This window comes from Dendrobates tinctorius, unplaced genomic scaffold (genome assembly GCF_039654945.1).
Source record: "Dendrobates tinctorius isolate UK_male_01 unplaced genomic scaffold, ASM3965494v1 ptg000261l, whole genome shotgun sequence".
Lineage (NCBI taxonomy): Eukaryota > Metazoa > Chordata > Amphibia > Anura > Dendrobatidae > Dendrobates > Dendrobates tinctorius.
Genome location: NW_027361928.1, coordinates 304,277 through 322,349, shown reverse-complemented (window position 1 = coordinate 322,349; position 18,073 = coordinate 304,277). Strand labels below are relative to the sequence as shown.

The 18,073-nt window shown below is 53.9% G+C and overlaps 2 protein-coding genes across 5 annotated transcripts in view; one reads left to right on the top strand and one right to left on the bottom strand.

The window, feature by feature from the left end:
• LOC141069375 (uncharacterized) overlaps positions 1-13,692 on the bottom strand; it is a 50,259-nt gene extending 36,567 nt beyond the window's left edge. For 3 of the 4 annotated variants that reach the window (XM_073558863.1, XM_073558864.1, XM_073558865.1), the window contains exons 1-6: positions 13,560-13,692; positions 13,038-13,108; positions 9,954-11,844; positions 9,363-9,452; positions 6,754-6,823; positions 859-932 (exon numbers count right to left, since the gene is read on the bottom strand). In XM_073558863.1, the coding sequence (XP_073414964.1) occupies positions 859-932; positions 6,754-6,823; positions 9,363-9,452; positions 9,954-11,844; positions 13,038-13,072 (2,160 nt within the window). In that variant the 5' untranslated portion in view covers positions 13,073-13,108; positions 13,560-13,692. The remainder of the gene's footprint in view (positions 1-858; positions 933-6,753; positions 6,824-9,362; positions 9,453-9,953; positions 11,845-13,037; positions 13,109-13,559) is intronic. The other variant, XM_073558866.1, reaches the window with a different exon arrangement.
• Positions 13,693-13,765: 73 nt separating this feature from the next.
• On the top strand, positions 13,766-17,604 carry MON1A (MON1 homolog A, secretory trafficking associated). Its single transcript, XM_073558871.1, is given in 6 exon segments — positions 13,766-14,156; positions 14,842-15,035; positions 15,037-15,226; positions 15,295-16,060; positions 16,521-16,668; positions 17,070-17,604. Coding segments are annotated over 6 exon segments (1,536 nt in total). The 5' UTR covers positions 13,766-14,059; the 3' UTR covers positions 17,211-17,604.
• The last annotated feature ends 469 nt before the right edge of the window (positions 17,605-18,073 follow it).

Here is an 18,073-nt window from a genome sequence, read left to right as displayed (position 1 = left end):
ATATACACACAGGATATATACCGCATCCTCCGCTGGGCTATATACGCACAGGTTATATACCGCATCCTCCGCTGGGCTATATACACACAGGATATATACCGCATCCTCCGCTGGGCTATATACACACAGGATATATACCGCATCCTCCGCTGGGCTATGTACCGCATCCTCCGCTGGGCTATATACGCACAGGATATATACCGCATCCTCCGCTGGGCTATATACGCACAGGTTATATACCGCATCCTCCGCTGGGCTATATACGCACAGGTTATATACCGCATCCTCCGCTGGGCTATATACGCACAGGATATATACCGCATCCTCCGCTGGGCTATATACGCACAGGTTATATACCGCATCCTCCGCTGGGCTATATACACACAGGTTATATACCGCATCCTCCGCTGGGCTATATACGCACAGGATATATACCGCATCCTCCGCTGGGCTATATACACACAGGATATATACCGCATCCTCCGCTGGGCTATATACGCACAGGATATATACCGCATCCTCCGCTGGGCTATATACACACAGGATATATACTGCATCCTCCGCTGGGCTATATACGCACAGGATATATACCGCATCCTCCGCTGGGCTATATACACACAGGTTATATACTGCATCCTCTGCTGGGCTATATACGCACAGGTTATATACCGCATCCTCCGCTGGGCTATATACACACAGGTTATATACCGCGCAGATGTTCCCATAGTGTGTCAGGGGCAGGTAAATGGCTGCACCCTACAAACTAGCGGAACGTCTACTGGGGCCATAGGAGACCCTGAGTTTTTCCAGTCTCCCCTCCATCTTTCCAGGGCACCGCTGCACAGGTGGAGAAGTAACCTTGTTGGCTTCCATGCATCCGACGGCCTCTTCCACGAGGGAAAACTCCACGCAGACAGAGCCGGAGCTGTAACCTGGGGACAGCATGTGATAGACGGGATGTCAGTCAGTATTACATCCAGAAAAATGGCATTTACTTTCAGCCACCCTTCCCCCAAAACAGACAGACAGTGTGCTCCCCGACATACTGCACATAGAGTACAATGGGACGTGGAGGGAGCACCACAACCCGGACGACATTCACCCAACACACAAGTCTCAGCGTCCCCCCAATATAACCTTACTGAACATGCAGCCCCCGAGGAGCAGCGTCCATAGCATCGTCCCCCCGGCAGCGATGGGGGATCACGTGACATGACTGGACAAGACTTCTCAGAGGTGCAGTCCATACATATATAGTCATGGCCAAAAGCGTTGGCACCCTTGAAACTGTTCCAGAAAATGAAGTGTTTCTCCCAGATAATTATTACCATTCTCCATGTTTTCTTAGGGTGTGTGCACACACTGCGAATGTTGCTGCGGATCCGCAGCGTTTCTGGCCCTGCGGGTCCGCAGCAGAATCTGCTGCGTTGTACAGTACCATGTTACTCTATGTAAAATGGAAACCGCTGTGCACATGCCGCGGAATTTTCCTCGCGGTTTTAAATCCGCAGAAAGAAATGACATGTGTCTTCTTTTCTGTGGATTCCGCTGCGGTTTACCATCTCCTCCATTGTAGAGGTGATAAACCGCAGGGCTAAACTTCAGCCTAATCCGCAAGTCTTTGGACCTGAAATTTACCTGCGGATTTTACAAAATCCACGGGGAGAAATCCGCAGCACCTAAAAACTACGTGTGCACATACCCTTATACTCAGGTTTATTTCCTTTGTGTTTATTGGAACACCACAAAAAATACTGAGAAAAAAGGTGTGAGGGACAAGGGAGACTCCATTTTGATTTATTAATTTCAGGCCCAATATATTATCCAGAGATCTCCCTCCACTCCTGAACAGTGGCCCCCACCCATGGGATAAATACACAAATTCCCAAAAGAACAGGAACATGCCATATGGCCAGAGAATTAGAGGCCATAATTAAAGTGAGGAGGAACAGAGCAGGACCCCCTGCTGTCTTTTGTGCAAGGTGGTCAACATCAACAAGCTATCAATGGAAAGCGTAGACACAGGGAAACCATAGAATCATATAATGGTAGAGTTGAAAGGGACCTCCTGGGTCATCTGGTCCTGTCCCTGCAGCTGAAAAACACCCCCATAGCATGATGCTGCCACCACCATGTTTCACTGTTGGGATTGTATTGGGCAGGTGATGAGCAGTGCCTGGTTTTCTCCACACATACCGCTTAGAATTATCACCAAAAAGTTCTATCTTCGTCTTATCAGACCAGAGAATCTTATTTCTCATAGTCTGGGAGTCCATCATGCGTTTTTTAGCAAACTATGCGGCTTTCATATATCTGGCACGGAGGAGAGGCTTCCGTTGAGCCACTCTGCCATAAAGGTCTGACTGGTGGAGGGCTGCAAGTGATAGTTGACTTTGTGGAACTTTCTCCCATCTCCCTACTGCATCTGTGGAGCTCAGCCACAGTGATCTTGGGGTTCTTCTTTACCTTTCTCACCAAGGCTCTTCTCCCATGATTGCTCAGTTTGGCTGGACGGCCAGGTCTAGGAAGACTTCTGGTGGTCCCACACTTCTTCCATGTAAGGATTATGGAGGCCACTGTGCTCTTAGGAACCTTGAGTGCTGCAAAAATTCTTTTGCAACCTTGGCCAGATCTGCGCCTTCCACAATTCTGTCTCTGAGCTCCTTGGCCAGTTCCTTTGGCCTCATGATTCTCATTTGGTCTGACATGCACTCTGAGGTCTTTAGACAGGTGTGCGCCTTTAGGCTGTGCGGATTCATCCGCGCGGATTTTGTAAAAGACTTACCTGCGGATTGCTCTGCGGTTTTTCATCTCCTCAATGGAGGAGATGGCAAACCGCAGGGGAATCCGCAGAAAGAATTGACATGTCAATTCTTTCTGCGGATTGAAAACCGCAGATAATCCGCGCGGAAAATTCCGCACCGTCTGCACTGCGGTTTTTGATTCCCATAGGGAATCATGGTACTGTACACCGCAGCAAAAACTGCTGCAGGTCCGCAGCAGCCAAAACCGCTGCGGAACCGCAGCAAAATCCGCAGCGTGTGCACACAGCCTAACAGATCAAGTCCTATCAGTGTAATTACACACAGCTGGACTCCAATGAAGGAGCAGAACCATCTCAAGGAGGAACACAAGGAAATGGACAGCATGAGACTTACATATGAGTGTCTGAGCAACGGGGCTGAATACTTATGACCATGGGAGATTTCAGTTTTTCTCTAATTGGCAAAAATTTCTACATTTCTGTTTTTTCCAGTGAAGATGGGGTGCAGAGTGTACATTAATGAGGAAAAAATGAAATTTTATGAATTTACCAAATGGCTGAAATGAAACAGAGTGAAAAATTTAAAGGGGTCTGAATATTTTCCGTATCCACTGTGTGTATAAACCACCTTCAAATGTTCAGTTTGTCTGATTTTTCTCTTTATATTTTTGAGTAAAATGTAAATTGCTCTTTTATTCTATAAACTTCTGGCGACATGTCTCCGAATTTCCAAGCAATAAATTTTGTATGTATTTTCAGAAAATGAGAAATGGTCAAAAGAACAAAAAAATGCAGAAAACAAGGTCCTAATCATTTAGAAACAACAATACTAATGTTTTAACTCAGGAAGAGTTCAGAGATCAGTATTCTGTGGAATCCCCATGATTGTTAATCCCAGCTTTCATGCGTCTTGGCTGCTTTCCACCAGTCTGTCACGCTGCTCCTGGGTGACCTTATGCCGCTCCTGGTACACACATGTCAGCAGCTCTTCTTTGTCTGATGGCTTGTGACTCTCCATCTTCCTCCTGATTACATTCCAGAGGTTTTCAGTGGGGTCAGGTCTGGAGATTGGGCGGCCATGACAGGGGTTGGATGTGGTGGTCTCTTCATTTTTGCCAGAGCTGTATATACCGCCCTCACTGCAGAGTGCCCCGATAACCAGTACATGACTGGGCAGCCTCTCCAGTGACTACTTATCCTAGTAGCAGTTCCCTGACTGACCTGAGGGTAAGGGGGGCACCAGAGAGCTGTATCCGTGTAAGCTCTGTCACAGATTAGTGACGGCAGGGGGGATATCTGTATCCCCCTGGCTCTCATTCGTCACAAAAGGCAAATTGGACATAATTTCACACAAAACTCCAAAAATGGGCTCGACAGAACTGTAGGCAACTTTCCAAAATTGTGGGTAAACAACTTTGTTTCTAGAATGTGATGTTCATTCACACTCACCTGTGGCAAGTAACAGGTGTGAACAGCATGGAAATCACACCTGAAACCAGATAAAAAGGGAGAAGATGACTCGATCTTTGAATTCTGTGTGCCACACTAAGCATGGAGAACAGAAAGAAGAAGAGAACTGTCTGAGGACCTGAGAACCAATTTTAAGGTTACAAGTCCATCTCCAGAGATCTTGATGTTCCTTTGTCCATGGTGCACAACATAATCAAGACTTTTACAACCCATGGCGCTCTAGCTACTCTCCCTGGACGTGGACAGCAGGGAAAAAATAATGAAAGGTTGTTAACGCAGCATAGTCCGGATGGTGGATAAGCAGCTCCAATCAAGGTCCAAAGAAATCCAAGCTGTCCTACAGCAGGGTGTATTAGTGTCAGGGTAAGCTATCCGTTCACATGTGAATGCAATGAAACTCTATGGTAGGAGACCCCGGAGGACCCGACTGCTGACACAGACGTAAAAAAGCTACACTGCAGATTGCCAAAATGGACGCAAGTAAGCCAAAATCCTTCTGGGAAAGCGTCTTGTTGACAGATAAGACCAAGACAGAGCTTTTTGGTAAAGCACATCTTTCTACTGTTTAAAGAATGAGGCCTACAAAGAAAGAGAAGCACAGTAATTACGGTCAGATTTGGTGGAGGGTCACAGATGTTTTGGGGTTGTTTAGCTGCCTCTGGCACTGGGTGCCCTGACTGTGTGCAAGGCATCATCAAATCTGAAGATTACCAAAGGATATCGTGTGGCAATATAGTGTCTAGTGTCAGAAAGCTGGGTTTGCTGAGTGTCCTTGGTCAGGGGTCTTCCAGCAAGACAATGACCCCAAACATTCCACAAGAAGCCTCCAGAAATGGATTTAAACAACACGCCGGAGTTCTGAAGAGGCAGCAACGGGTCTGGATCTAAATCCCACTGATCACCTGTGGAGACATCTTACAATCACTGTTGGGAGAAGGCGAAATATGGGATCGGGATCAGATTGTAAGAAGAGTCCACGATCCCGGCTGAGAGGTGGAAGAAGCTGCTGGATTGTTATAGGAAGCGATTGATCGCAGTTAATTATCCCAAAGGGGGTGACTAAATATTGAGGGTGCCAGCAATTTGGTCCGGACCATTTTTGGGGTTTTGTAAGAATTTATGCTCAATTTGCATTTTATTGTTTTTTTTTGTTTTGTTTCAAAATACACAAAGGAAATAAACCTGAGTATAACAAAACAGGGGAATGTAACAATGTTCTGGGAGAAATACTTCATTTTCTCTAACAATTTCAAGGGTGCCAACACTGTCGGCCATTACTGACATAGGGGATAAACACAGATGAGGGCTCAGAGTCTGCACAAGGAATAATCTGCTTCTCCACAACCAGTTATACGAGAGACACAAGAGCCGAGGGTGACCCCCGCCAGCCAGCACCACAGGATGAGACCTACACAAGGGGCTGCGTATGTAAAGGGTCCTAGTGTACTGCCCTGACAGCGGGCCCTGCAGACATCTCAGAGCTGAGGTTTATGGGCAGCATAGACAAGGTATTTCCCTGCAGATTATAGTGAGCTCCTGGTCAGACCACCATCTAAGGAACATGGGGGGGGGTCTTGTCATCTGTAAGGATAAGGATTGGGCAGTACAGCACCGGGTGCTGTCTCTGCTCTCCACATAATGAAAATGTAAAAACGGGCATCTACATCAGCTCAGCCGGCAGCCAAGGGGCATGGACGGTGGCTGAGCCGACAGCCAAGATGCATGATCGGCACAGGCAGCTGGACCTGCCACTGCCTGAAGAGAACGACCTCCTGATAAAGCCAAAGTTACTTCTTGGAGCTTGTAATGTAGCTAGTAGTGGGGCGATGTCCGATGTCGACCTCTTCCCGGGCCGCAGAGGTCATCAATGGGACCAATGATTTATTAATGGCGACATCAACTCTTGACCCCGGTGAAGACCAGGAAAGCGACAGCACAGGAGTGAAGTGTTACTGCTACTGGTATTTTACACCATTACAAACCATTTGTAATTAATCAGGAGGCAGGAGACCCCTTTAAAGTCATCTAAAATATCAGGCTCAGATGTCATTGTAACAGGGTACAAAGGATGCCGTAGTGGGGGTCTGAAGACCCCTGTGATTACTTTGTAGACTGGTGAGATACGAGCAGCCAGGAGGCAGAGCGCTCGGCTCCAATATGAGGGTGCCCCGAGCAGTGCATGGACTGAGCGCATACTGCACCCCGCCAGGAGCCGAGCACCGCACACCTGACTGATCGTCTGAAGAATTGGATCTGGCTCCCAGGAATCTGCAATTCACCTGTAAATATTATCTGTGAAGGTCAACAGCTAAAAAAGTGAGGGCCCTATCTATATCTGTCACGAGGGCTCCAACCGATATCGTCCGGAACCCCAATGAGGATCCCATGAAGGTCCAGTGTAAATCCCAGGCCGACAGCGGCGATTTCCGGCCGGAAGTCAGGGGACACTATCTCTATGGAGCTGCTGATTGTCAGGACACAGAACTTGTGGGTCAATCGTGACGTCACACATCACTCACCTGGCATGTATCCGATGAGATTCACTCCGTGTTTGGGCAGAGGCTGTGGGCCGGAGAGAGCAGAGAGGATCTGTGGAGGTAGAAACCATGAGAGGACGGACAGAATCTCACCATAGCCTCATCCCTAGGGCTCCCTGCCCCCCATCACACCGCTCCATCCCTAGGGCTTTCTGCCCCGTCACACTGCTCCATCCCTAGGGCTCCCTGCCCCCCATCACACAGCTCCATCAATAGGGCTCCCTGCCCCCATCACACAGCTCCATCCCTAGGGCTCCCTGCCCCATCACACAGCTCCATCCCTAGGGCTCCCTGCCACCCATCACACAGCTCCATCCCTAGGGCTCCCTGCCCCCCATCACACAGCTCCATCAATAGGGCTCCCTGCCCCCATCACACAGCTCCATCCCTAGGGCTCCCTGCCCCCCATCACACCGCTCCATCCCTAGGGCTTTCTGCCCCGTCACACAGCTCCATCCCTAGGGCTCCCTGCCCACCATCACACAGCTCCATCAATAGGGCTCCCTGCCCCCCATCACACAGCTCCATCAATAGGGCTCCCTGCCCCCCCATCACACAGCTCCATCAATAGGGCTCCCTGCCCCCCATCACACAGCTCCATCCCTAGGGCTCCCTGCCCCCATCACACAGCTCCATCCCTAGGGCTCCCTGCCCCCCATCACACAGCTCCATCCCTAGGGCTCCCTGCCCCCCATCACACAGCTCCATCCCTAGGGCTCCCTGCCCCCCATCACACAGCTCCATCCCTAGGGCTCCCTGCCCCCCATCACACAGCTCCATCCCTAGGGCTCCCTGCCCCCCCATCACACAGCTCCATCCCTAGGGCTCCCTGCCCCCCCATCACACAGCTCCATCCCTAGGGCTCCCTGCCCCCCATCACACAGCTCCATCCCTAGGGCTCCCTGCCCCCCATCACACAGCTCCATCCCTAGGGCTCCCTGCCCCCCATCACACAGCTCCATCCCTAGGGCTCCCTGCCCCCCATCACACAGCTCCATCCCTAGGGCTCCCTGCCCCCCATCACACAGCTCCATCCCTAGGGCTCCCTGCCCCCCATCACACAGCTCCATCCCTAGGGCTCCCTGCCCCCCATCACACAGCTCCATCCCTAGGGCTCCCTGCCCCCCATCACACAGCTCCATCCCTAGGGCTCCCTGCCCCCCATCACACAGCTCCATCCCTAGGGCTCCCTGCCCCCCATCACACAGCTCCATCCCTAGGGCTCCCTGCCCCCCATCACACAGCTCCATCCCTAGGGCTCCCTGCCCCCCATCACACAGCTCCATCCCTAGGGCTCCCTGCCCCCCATCACACAGCTCCATCCCTAGGGCTCCCTGCCCCCCATCACACAGCTCCATCCCTAGGGCTCCCTGCCCCCCATCACACAGCTCCATCCCTAGGGCTCCCTGCCCCCCATCACACAGCTCCATCCCTAGGGCTCCCTGCCCCCCATCACACAGCTCCATCCCTAGGGCTCCCTGCCCCCCATCACACAGCTCCATCCCTAGGGCTCCCTGCCCCCCATCACACAGCTCCATCCCTAGGGCTCCCTGCCCCCCATCACACAGCTCCATCCCTAGGGCTCCCTGCCCCCCATCACACAGCTCCATCCCTAGGGCTCCCTGCCCCCCATCACACAGCTCCATCCCTAGGGCTCCCTGCCCCCCATCACACAGCTCCATCCCTAGGGCTCCCTGCCCCCCATCACACAGCTCCATCCCTAGGGCTCCCTGCCCCCCATCACACAGCTCCATCCCTAGGGCTCCCTGCCCCCCATCACACAGCTCCATCCCTAGGGCTCCCTGCCCCCCATCACACAGCTCCATCCCTAGGGCTCCCTGCCCCCCATCACACAGCTCCATCCCTAGGGCTCCCTGCCCCCCATCACACAGCTCCATCCCTAGGGCTCCCTGCCCCCCATCACACAGCTCCATCCCTAGGGCTCCCTGCCCCCCATCACACAGCTCCATCCCTAGGGCTCCCTGCCCCCCATCACACAGCTCCATCCCTAGGGCTCCCTGCCCCCCCATCACACAGCTCCATCCCTAGGGCTCCCTGCCCCCCATCACACAGCTCCATCCCTAGGGCTCCCTGCCCCCCATCACACAGCTCCATCCATAGGGCTCCCTGCCCCCATCACACAGCTCCATCCATAGGGCTCCCTGCCCCCATCACACAGCTCCATCCATAGGGCTCCCTGCCCCCCATCTTACCCCTCATCTATAACGATCTGAGCCTCAGATGTAGAACGCGAAGCAGTGCTTGCAGAGATGTGATTGGGGGCTCATGACAACAACCTGCAGTAAGTGACCCCAGAAAACCCACAATTCCCAAGTTACAGCGACTTCATGATCACACGTTTGCTGGTGACTACATTGCTGCAAATAATCCTAAATTTTGACCCATCCATTATACTTACCTCATTCTCACTAGTGGGGTCCTTCCTCAAGCTTAAGCCTTGATGGAGACCCCCGCATAACCCTGTCATGTGTAATCATGAACGAGTCACCCACCATCTCAGACATTGATGATTATCAGCAGCACTGGCACCTTACACCCAGCAGACCCTGCCATCCACCACCCAGACTTACATCTTCTCTAGAAGCTCCGGTTGGAAGACCGTCCAACCATATTATCCTGGTAGCGCCGTCTGGGACAGCAGTCCGCCTGTAGTCTTTATCCTGTGGTGGGAAACAATGGATTAGATGAAACTCCAGTCAGCCATTACTTCTCCAGCCACCATGCTGAACCTTTCTAGATCTCATTACTGTACTAGTTCACAGGTCCGAGTGCCAATATTCCCACTGTAAACCACACATCAGCAGGTTACATGCAAAGCTGTGGAGTCGGTAACCCAAACCTCTCACTCCACAGCTCCGTCACCACTGACATGAACATAACGTGCAGCAGATTCATCTCCACTAAAAGCTGAGATCAGAAACAGAACAGACATTTATAGGACATTTTATAACATATCCCAATTATTATGGAAGCGTTTACAGCACATGCTGCATTTTACTACTGCACCCAACGTGTTATATGTAAGTGGAGTCACTCCATTTTATACCGACTACACCCAACATCCCCCAGTAGAGGTCCATGCGGCCTCCTGTCCCCTTCACATGCGGACCCCTTTCTTGGCCTCTCTATATATACCCACACTGTCACTCTTGCATCCGTACCTTACTTCCAGGCTGTGGGTCTTCACAAGTTTTTTTGTTGGAGCCATGACCGACTCGTAGGTCAACATCATTGAAGTCCTTGTTCCTGTAGTCAGTGTCCTGCCGGCCCAGAAAATCCATGGAGGATGGAGCTCCTGCTGACTTAACGCTGCTTGCAGCCATGTTAGACATTCTGGCCGACTGTGGTTTCTGGGGTTCATGTGACCCTGCTTGCCCCTTGGTCTCATCACTGACAAGTTCTTTCTCATGCTGCAGCTTTAACTCCTTGGCTGCTAGTCTTAGGAAGTCATAGAGCACAGCGTTCTGCAGGTCGACAGCTGTCGTGGGGTTCTTCTCAGCCCGAAGGTCCTCATCCTTCTGCACATATTTACCTGTACGGAAGTCTTGATCTGCTCTCCCCTGAGTGGATTCCTTACTGCGGAGATCTTGGTCACTAGAACATGGCTCCTTGCTGTCTGCGGCAAGTCTCATCACCTTGCTCTGCCTTTCTTTGGCTTCTTGGGTTAGAGTTTCTGGCTTGGGCCTATCTCTGAAGTCTACATCCAGTTTCCCGGGGCAGCTGCCCTTATTTGCCTCGCTCGACACCTCCCTTTTCGCGGCAGGCTGCGCCTGAACCTGAACCTCATTTACCTTGGACACAGGTGGCATCTGCGGTGTGTCATAAGACAAGAATGGGATTACCTGCCCGGTGCTGGGGAGAGAGGTGGGAGCTATATCCGGAGCAGCCATTACACTCTGGAGCACCTTTGGATTTTTCAACATCTTGGGCTGATCTTGTGTCTTCATTGCACCTGCGCTCTTTTTCACACTGGTCTCAGCAGCAGCGAGCTCTTGGTCCCGGTAGTCTGAATCGGCCCTCTTCTTGCCTCGGTAATCTGAGTCAACAGTCTCCACATCTCTGTAATCCCGGCCACGGTAGTCCGAATCGGATTTCTCTGTCTCCCGGTAGTCGGCGTCTCTCCTTATTCCTGGCATCTTCAGGTCTCTATTATCATAGGCAGCCTGAGATGGCACGGCGGTCTCCAGGTCCCCGGGTGCCACGCAGGCCGTCTTCTGTAGCACCGGAGCGAGATGTGAATTCTCGCTGGTATTATAATCCCCAACCACCTCAGTATGTGAGTAATCGATGACCACACGCTCTCTGTAGCTTTGTTCTTGGTCAATGTAGCTCATGTCCACGTCCGGCTTCCTGAACCGTAAGTCACGGTCCGCAGACTCTTGGTAAAGTGAAGGAACATCTCTCCGGTTGTACTCTATCGCAGCGGTCTCCCTCAATGTCAGGTCAGCAGTCTCCCTGTCCCGTCGTGCTCTCTGGGACATCTGTTCTCTCTTTTGCTGCTGTAGTAAGATGTCCAGCACAGACGCGACTCTCTGACGATTGTGCTCCAAAACCTTCTGCTCTCGGAGGTCCTTCTCTTCTTGCATTCGCCTTCTGTATTCCAGGCTCTCTCGCTCTCTATATAAAGGAGGGGGGTGAAGTCTCTCTCTGTAAGCGATGGTGGGTCCTTCCTCACTTCTGTAATCCACATCAGGGAGCCCTCTCTCATCTCTCTCTCTATAGTCCATATCGGGGGCTAAATGGGCCCTGAAATCATTTTCTGGATTGTCCATCTCCCTGTAGCGCATGTCCATCATCTCCTCTCCTCTGTAAGTGTTATCCCTGTAGCCAGAGTTATTTCTCGCCCTCCAGAGATGCAGCTCCTCTTCTGGCATCATGGTGTCCTCATCCCAGCGCCCATCCATGTCTCTGTGCATAACGGCAGCTCCTGGGCTATCAAAGCGGGTATTAGACAGTCGTGGGCCACCCTGGAAGTAGAAAGGATGACGTCCTCGCTGCCTTGGTTTGGAGCCTGGAGGTATTAGGGGTGGCATGGATTCTCCAAAGTGCCCCCTGTATGGAAAAAAGGCCAAAACTTGCATTAAAAATAGTATACAGCATTTTTGAGGGGGGGGGGGGGCGGTACAGTCACCTGTATATAAGAGGACGCCTTCATTATATGAGGGGGATGATGGTTGAATCATTGATAACGTGTCGGGAAGTTCGGTAAGGGGCGCTCATCCTCAAGCTGTTCTGCTTCTACGGAATATGTTGCCCACACGGCTGATCTGCTCGAGGCCTGCAAACCATGCCTTCACCATCTCATTCAAGCTGCCAATGGCCAACAGGGCTATCACCGGTCACACAATTTTTCCTAATGTGTACAGTTTATTGTAGAGAAACGCCCAAACTTTCCTTTAATTCATCTCCGAGTGTACGGCCCCGTTCTCTGTTACTTTGCTGCAGCAGTCATGTTACATCGACATCGCTGCAGTCAATCATTGAACACACTGTTGACATGAGGTCACCGCTGCAGCCAAGTAATGGAGATCAGGACATCGGCAGAGGGCAGAGACAAGAACACAAGTTTTCTTTAACAAACTGTACTTATCAGAAAACGTTTTCTGGAAGTCGGCAGCAAGCAGGTCACCTCTCCACAGAATATCTATCTACAGTATATAATACTTTATGATCATGGGGGGGGCACCTAACCCTGACCAGGGACTGCTAGGTGCCTGTGTGAATTGAGCCACAGTGTGACTGAAGCATTGGACACACAAGCTCATTACTGCCAGTCAGTGTGTGACAAACCACGATATACTGTATAGTTACGGGCCCCGCTGGTGATCCGATGCTGTATGGCGGGGGCTGGCAGCATACCATCACAGCTACATCAGGACAGAAGTCACCCGCCAGAAGCGGAGCGCCTGCACAAAGGTCTGGAGGGGAGATCTGAAGATGGGACCCCTACAAGCACGTTCCAACTCTGATGGTAGATTCAAAGAAAGAAGAGGTGGAGGGAATGGCGCCCTCTGGCTGCAACTGGGTGGGCGGCAGAGCAGGACGCTCTGGTGGAACGACAGCCTCCATTGTATGGTCACGGTACCACAGATCACCTGACCATGGCAGCCAATCACAGTTAGTCATTGCTTCACCAGACCACCAGAGCGGAGCCGAGGGGCGGCATTAATGCCGGAGCTCAGCGTCTGGGCCCCGCTCCGTCCTTGTACTGAACAGCAATAAGACCGGTGTATAAGTGATCTCACCGGAAGGTGGGGGGCTGCCGCGGGTCGTCCCACATCCTCCTGGTCTGAGCGTCCGTCTCCTGAAGGTGAATCTGCGGAGAAAACACGGAAACTCAGCAGCCAATCAGAATCAGCGCAGCCGGCGGCCCCCGCGTCACACACCGCAGGGCCGCTGATCACTGCGCAGTGGGAGGAGCCAGTCACATCCGGATCGCACCGTTAGATCAGGCCCCTCCCATAAGTGTAGGACAAGAAGGCGGAGCCCAACAATCGTCAAGGGGGCGGCACAATAACCAGAGGCCTGCCCAAAATTTGGTGAAAATGACAGAAAAAATTAAGTACAATCTGCAAAGATGAGAGGCACAAATACAAACATGGCGGCAGAGAGGAGGGGCGGAGCCTGTAATAACTATGTAACAGGACGGCAAGAGCCAGCCAGGCAGGGCGCCCCCAGCACCCTCGGCTCCCGACCGACATTATACGGGTGACGGCAGCGCCACCTGGAGAGAACTACAAGCCCCAGCGGACCCCCAGCACACGCACCGGACTCCCGTCCACGCCGCGCCGCCTCAGCTCTCTCCGTCCCTCTCACAAGAAGACGGCAGCCACTTCCGCTCTGGAACGGAAATACGTCACTCGATTCTCCCGCGTTGCATCACGGGAACTGCAGTCTTCACGCTTCAAAAACAGCGTAAGCGGCCTGGTGAGGACTACAGGTCCCGAAAAGCAGCGGGCGGGGAGAAGCGGGGGATGCCGGGAAGTGTAGTCCCACGGAGGAGAGGCGCAGCGGAAGCGGGAGAATGTGAGGGCCGTGCGCGGCATGCTGGGAGCAGTAGTGCCCCTGCGGCTCTGGGTGGGCCCATTGTATACTCTGCGGTTATCAGGGGCCTGTGTGTACTGTATGTCAAGCACTGGTGGCACCACAAGTCCCAGCCGACAGCTTGAGAGACAACCCCTGGGGTTGTGCTGGGACTTGTGGTGCTGCCCGCGGAGCCCGTGTAGTCCGGCACACCCCGCTTCCCTGCGCGGCGGCGGATCCTGTAATGGCGTCTGTCGTGAATAAGCGCTGGCACGGCAAGATGGCAGAGCAAGGCCGCGAGCGGAGCGACAGCCCAGCCCCCGCAGTACTCCAGGAGCCGGGTGAGTGTCAGCTCCGCAGCCTCTGCCGCCGTGTGTGACGCCCCCGCAGTACTCCAGGGGCCGGAGCCGGGTGAGTGTCAGCTCCGCAGCCTCTGCCGCCGTGTGTGACGCCCCCGCAGTACTCCAGGGGCCGGAGCCGGGTGAGTGTCAGCTCCGCAGCCTCTGCCGCCGTGTGTGACGCCCCCGCAGTACTCCAGGGGCCGGAGCCGGGTGAGTGTCAGCTCCGCAGCCTCTGCCGCACGGGCCGCCGTGTGTGACTCCCCCGCACTGCTCCAGGGGCCGGAGCCGGGTGAGTGTCAGCTCCGCAGCCTCTGCCGCACGGGCCGCCGTGTGTGACTCCCCCGCACTGCTCCAGGGGCCGGAGCCGGGTGAGTGTCAGCTCCGCAGCCTCTGCCGCACGGGCCGCCGTGTGTGACGCTGCCGCACTGCTCCAGGGGATGGAGCCGGGTGAGTGTCAGCTCCGCAGCCTCTGCCGCACTGCTCCAGGGGATGGAGCCGGGTGAGTGTCAGCTCCGCAGCCTCTGCCGCACTGCTCCAGGGGATGGAGCCGGGTGAGTGTCAGCTATGCAGCCTCTGCCGCACGGGTCGCCGTGTGTGACGCCCCCGCACTGCTCCAGGGGCTGGAGCCGGGTGAGTGTCAGCTCCGCAGCCGCCGCCGTGTGTGACGCTGCCGCTCTCTTTGCAGGGGCCGGCCAGGCCATGATTGTCCACGCTCAGTCCTACGAGGACCTGACCGGAGAGGTGGAGGCGACGTCGGGGCCCGAGGGCGACACAGAGAGCATGGAGGAGATCACGCATGACTTCAGTAAGCTGAGCACGCAGCTGAGCGTCAGCGAAGAGACCGCCGGGGACCCTGCACCGCCCGCCAGCCCCCCAGGGGGACGCAGGAGCCGGGCCGGCGGAGGACTGGTACCAGCAGCAGAAGCACGTGTTTGTGCTGAGCGAAGCGGGGAAGCCGGTGTATTCCCGCTACCGGTCAGAGGAGGCGCTGTCCAGCACATCCGGGGTCATGATGGCGCTCGTGTCATTTCTGGAGAGCGAGAAGAACGCCATCCGGTCCATCCATGCAGGTGTGTGGGGGAGGGGCTGAGACGTCTGCGCCATCATACCTGTGTTACATGCCGCCTTCCTCCCGCAGATGGCTACACGGTGGTGTTTGTGCGGCGCTCCCCACTGGTGCTGGTTTCCGTGTCGCACGCGCAGCAGTCGGAGCAGGAGATGGCGCAGGAGCTGCTCTACGTTTACTACCAGTTAGTCAGCCTGGTGACCGGGACCCAGCTCCACCACCTGTTCCAGCAGCGACCCAGCTACGACCTGCGGCGGCTGCTCTCCGGCTCCGAGCGCATCACGGACAACCTGTTGGCCGCCATGGACACGGACCCCAGCTTCCTCTTGGCCGCAGTCCGCTGCCTACCTCTGACCCCCGCCCTGCGGGACACAGCCACGTACTGCCTGCAGCAGGCCAAGGCCCGAAGTCTGTTGTTCTCCATCCTGATGTCCCAGCAGCAGCTGGTCACTCTGGTCCGGAGGAAGGACCAGTACCTGCACCCTGTCGACATCCACCTGCTCTTCAACCTGGTCACTTCCTCCAGCTCCTTCCGGGAGGGTGAGGCCTGGACGCCCGTGTGTCTCCCAAAGTTCAACCCGTCCGGTTTCTTCCACACTCACATCTCCTACCTGAGCCACAAGCCGGAGCTGCTCCTCCTGATGGTGTCCACTGACCGCGAGGACTTCTTCACCGCCTCCGACTGCAAGAGGAAGGTAGTGGAGCGCCTGGAGAAGCGCGGGACCTGGGCGGCACTGACTGAGGCGCTGACCAACTCGCCGTACGACACCGCACAGGTCGGGATCCCTGAACTCCGACACTTCCTCTACAAATCCAAGAGCTCCGGGCTCTTCACCAGGTGAGAAGGATGGAGATCAGCGGCGCCCAGTGTCGGGCAGCTCCGCAGGATGTTACTTCATGGGATTTTCTGATTCTTCATTATCCTCCAGATTTCTGATACACTGTGATTCAAGATTTCTGCCTGCTGTGAACCCTGTCCTGACCTCGTTCTTCTCTCTGCTGGGGATTCGTTACAGTGTATCAGTCTAGTCTATCCTCCTGTGAGGCAAACAAGTTACCTGCACTGGTACATTGTAGCAAGCTATCAGCAGACTTGTGCCTCTGCCGCGGATCCAGGCTGGCTGTGCGCAGGACACAGTCAGGACAGGCTTCAGCCGCTGGAGGTAAATATTCCAGTACACTGACAGCAAGCAGAGGTGAAGCACAAAGTGTCAGGAGCCGCGGCGGAGACACACAACTCAGACACTCGATATTGATCACTGGCAATATTGGGTTAAATGTTCCTGATGTCTCCGCAGTCCAGTGATGACCGCTCCGTACAACACGGAGGGAGAACAGAAGCGCCTGGTGTCGCTGTACCAGCACCTGCACGGACGCGCGCACTGCAGCTCCCGCCCGCTCACCACCATCTACTACGTGGGACCCCGAGAGAACGTCCTGGCCTGGGTGAGTGACCGTTGCCCCTGGGGGGGCCGCATCTACTGAGGGTCCACCACTGCAGCTCCAGAAGACGATTCATGTCTCCATTTCTCACCATGTTCAAGACCTCTGCTTGCGGTCAGTAAATTTAAGCATTGAGGTTGAAAACAATGTCCAGGGCATGTCCAACTGATCCATGGCTTCTTACAAAGGATGATGAGACCCCGTAACCAGGAACGTTCCCACTCGCTGACTGCAAGGAGAGATATTGAAAATGGGGAAGCTTTAAACGACCCGTGTGCCGGTCTCTGCGGCCGCAGGCTCTGGCCTGCAGTAACATCTATGGCCGCCGTGACTCCTGCCTCGTGCTTCACTGCATCTACATGGTGGCAGACGTGCGCATGTCTCACGCTTGCGTCTCTCTGCAGGTGACCGAGGCATTTGAGCTCTACGTCTGTTTCAGCCCCCTGGGAAGCAAGTCGTCCGCTGTGAATGGCGTCTCCCGTCTCCTGCGCTGGATCCGCAAAGAGGAGGAGAAACTGTTCATCCTGAGCTCCCCCACATATTGACCCAAAAAATGCAGCCTCCATCCAGTGGCGCCTCCATGTGCATGGACACAGCGCCAAGCAGCGGCGCCTCCACAGTGTCCCTGCGCCAAAAACCAAGTGGTGGAACCTCTACAGGGACCCTGCGCCAAAAACAATGGCGGAGCCTCTGTATGGACCCCACACCAAAAACGACCTGCAGGGACAATTATAGTGACTGCATCTGATCCATCATCAGAGATTTCTGCTCCACTGGATGCAGAGACTTTATAAAGAACACTGCTTTATAACAAGAGCAGCAATCTGTGTTCTGCCACCATCGCTCTCTTCTTTGTTTGTACCCTCGCCTCATGTCACCTGTTTTGTAATCAGATTGGAGTATAATATGTAATGGCAGAATAAAGAGTGCAGCTCTGGAGGTGACTGGAGGAGGAGACATGATGTAACAGCAGAATAGTGACAGCAGCTCTGGAGGAGAAGACACCAATGTAACAGCAGAATAGAGACTGCAGCTCTGGAGGAGAAGACACCAATGTAACAACAGAATAGTGACTGGGAGGATAAGACATGATGTAACAGCAGAATAGTGACCGCAGCTCTGGAGGAGAAGACACGATGTAACAGCAGAATAGTGAGTGCAGCTCTGGAGGATAAGACGTGATGTAACAGCAGAATAGTGACCGCAGCTCTGGAGGAGAAGACACGATGTAACAGCAGAATAGTGAGTGCAGCTCTGGAGGATAAGACATGATGTAACAGCAGAATAGTGACTGCAGCTCTGGAGGAGAAGACATGATGTAACAGCAGAATAGTGACTGCAGCTCTGGAGGAGAACACATGATGTAACAGCAGAATAGTGACCACAGCTCTGGAGGAGAAGATATGAT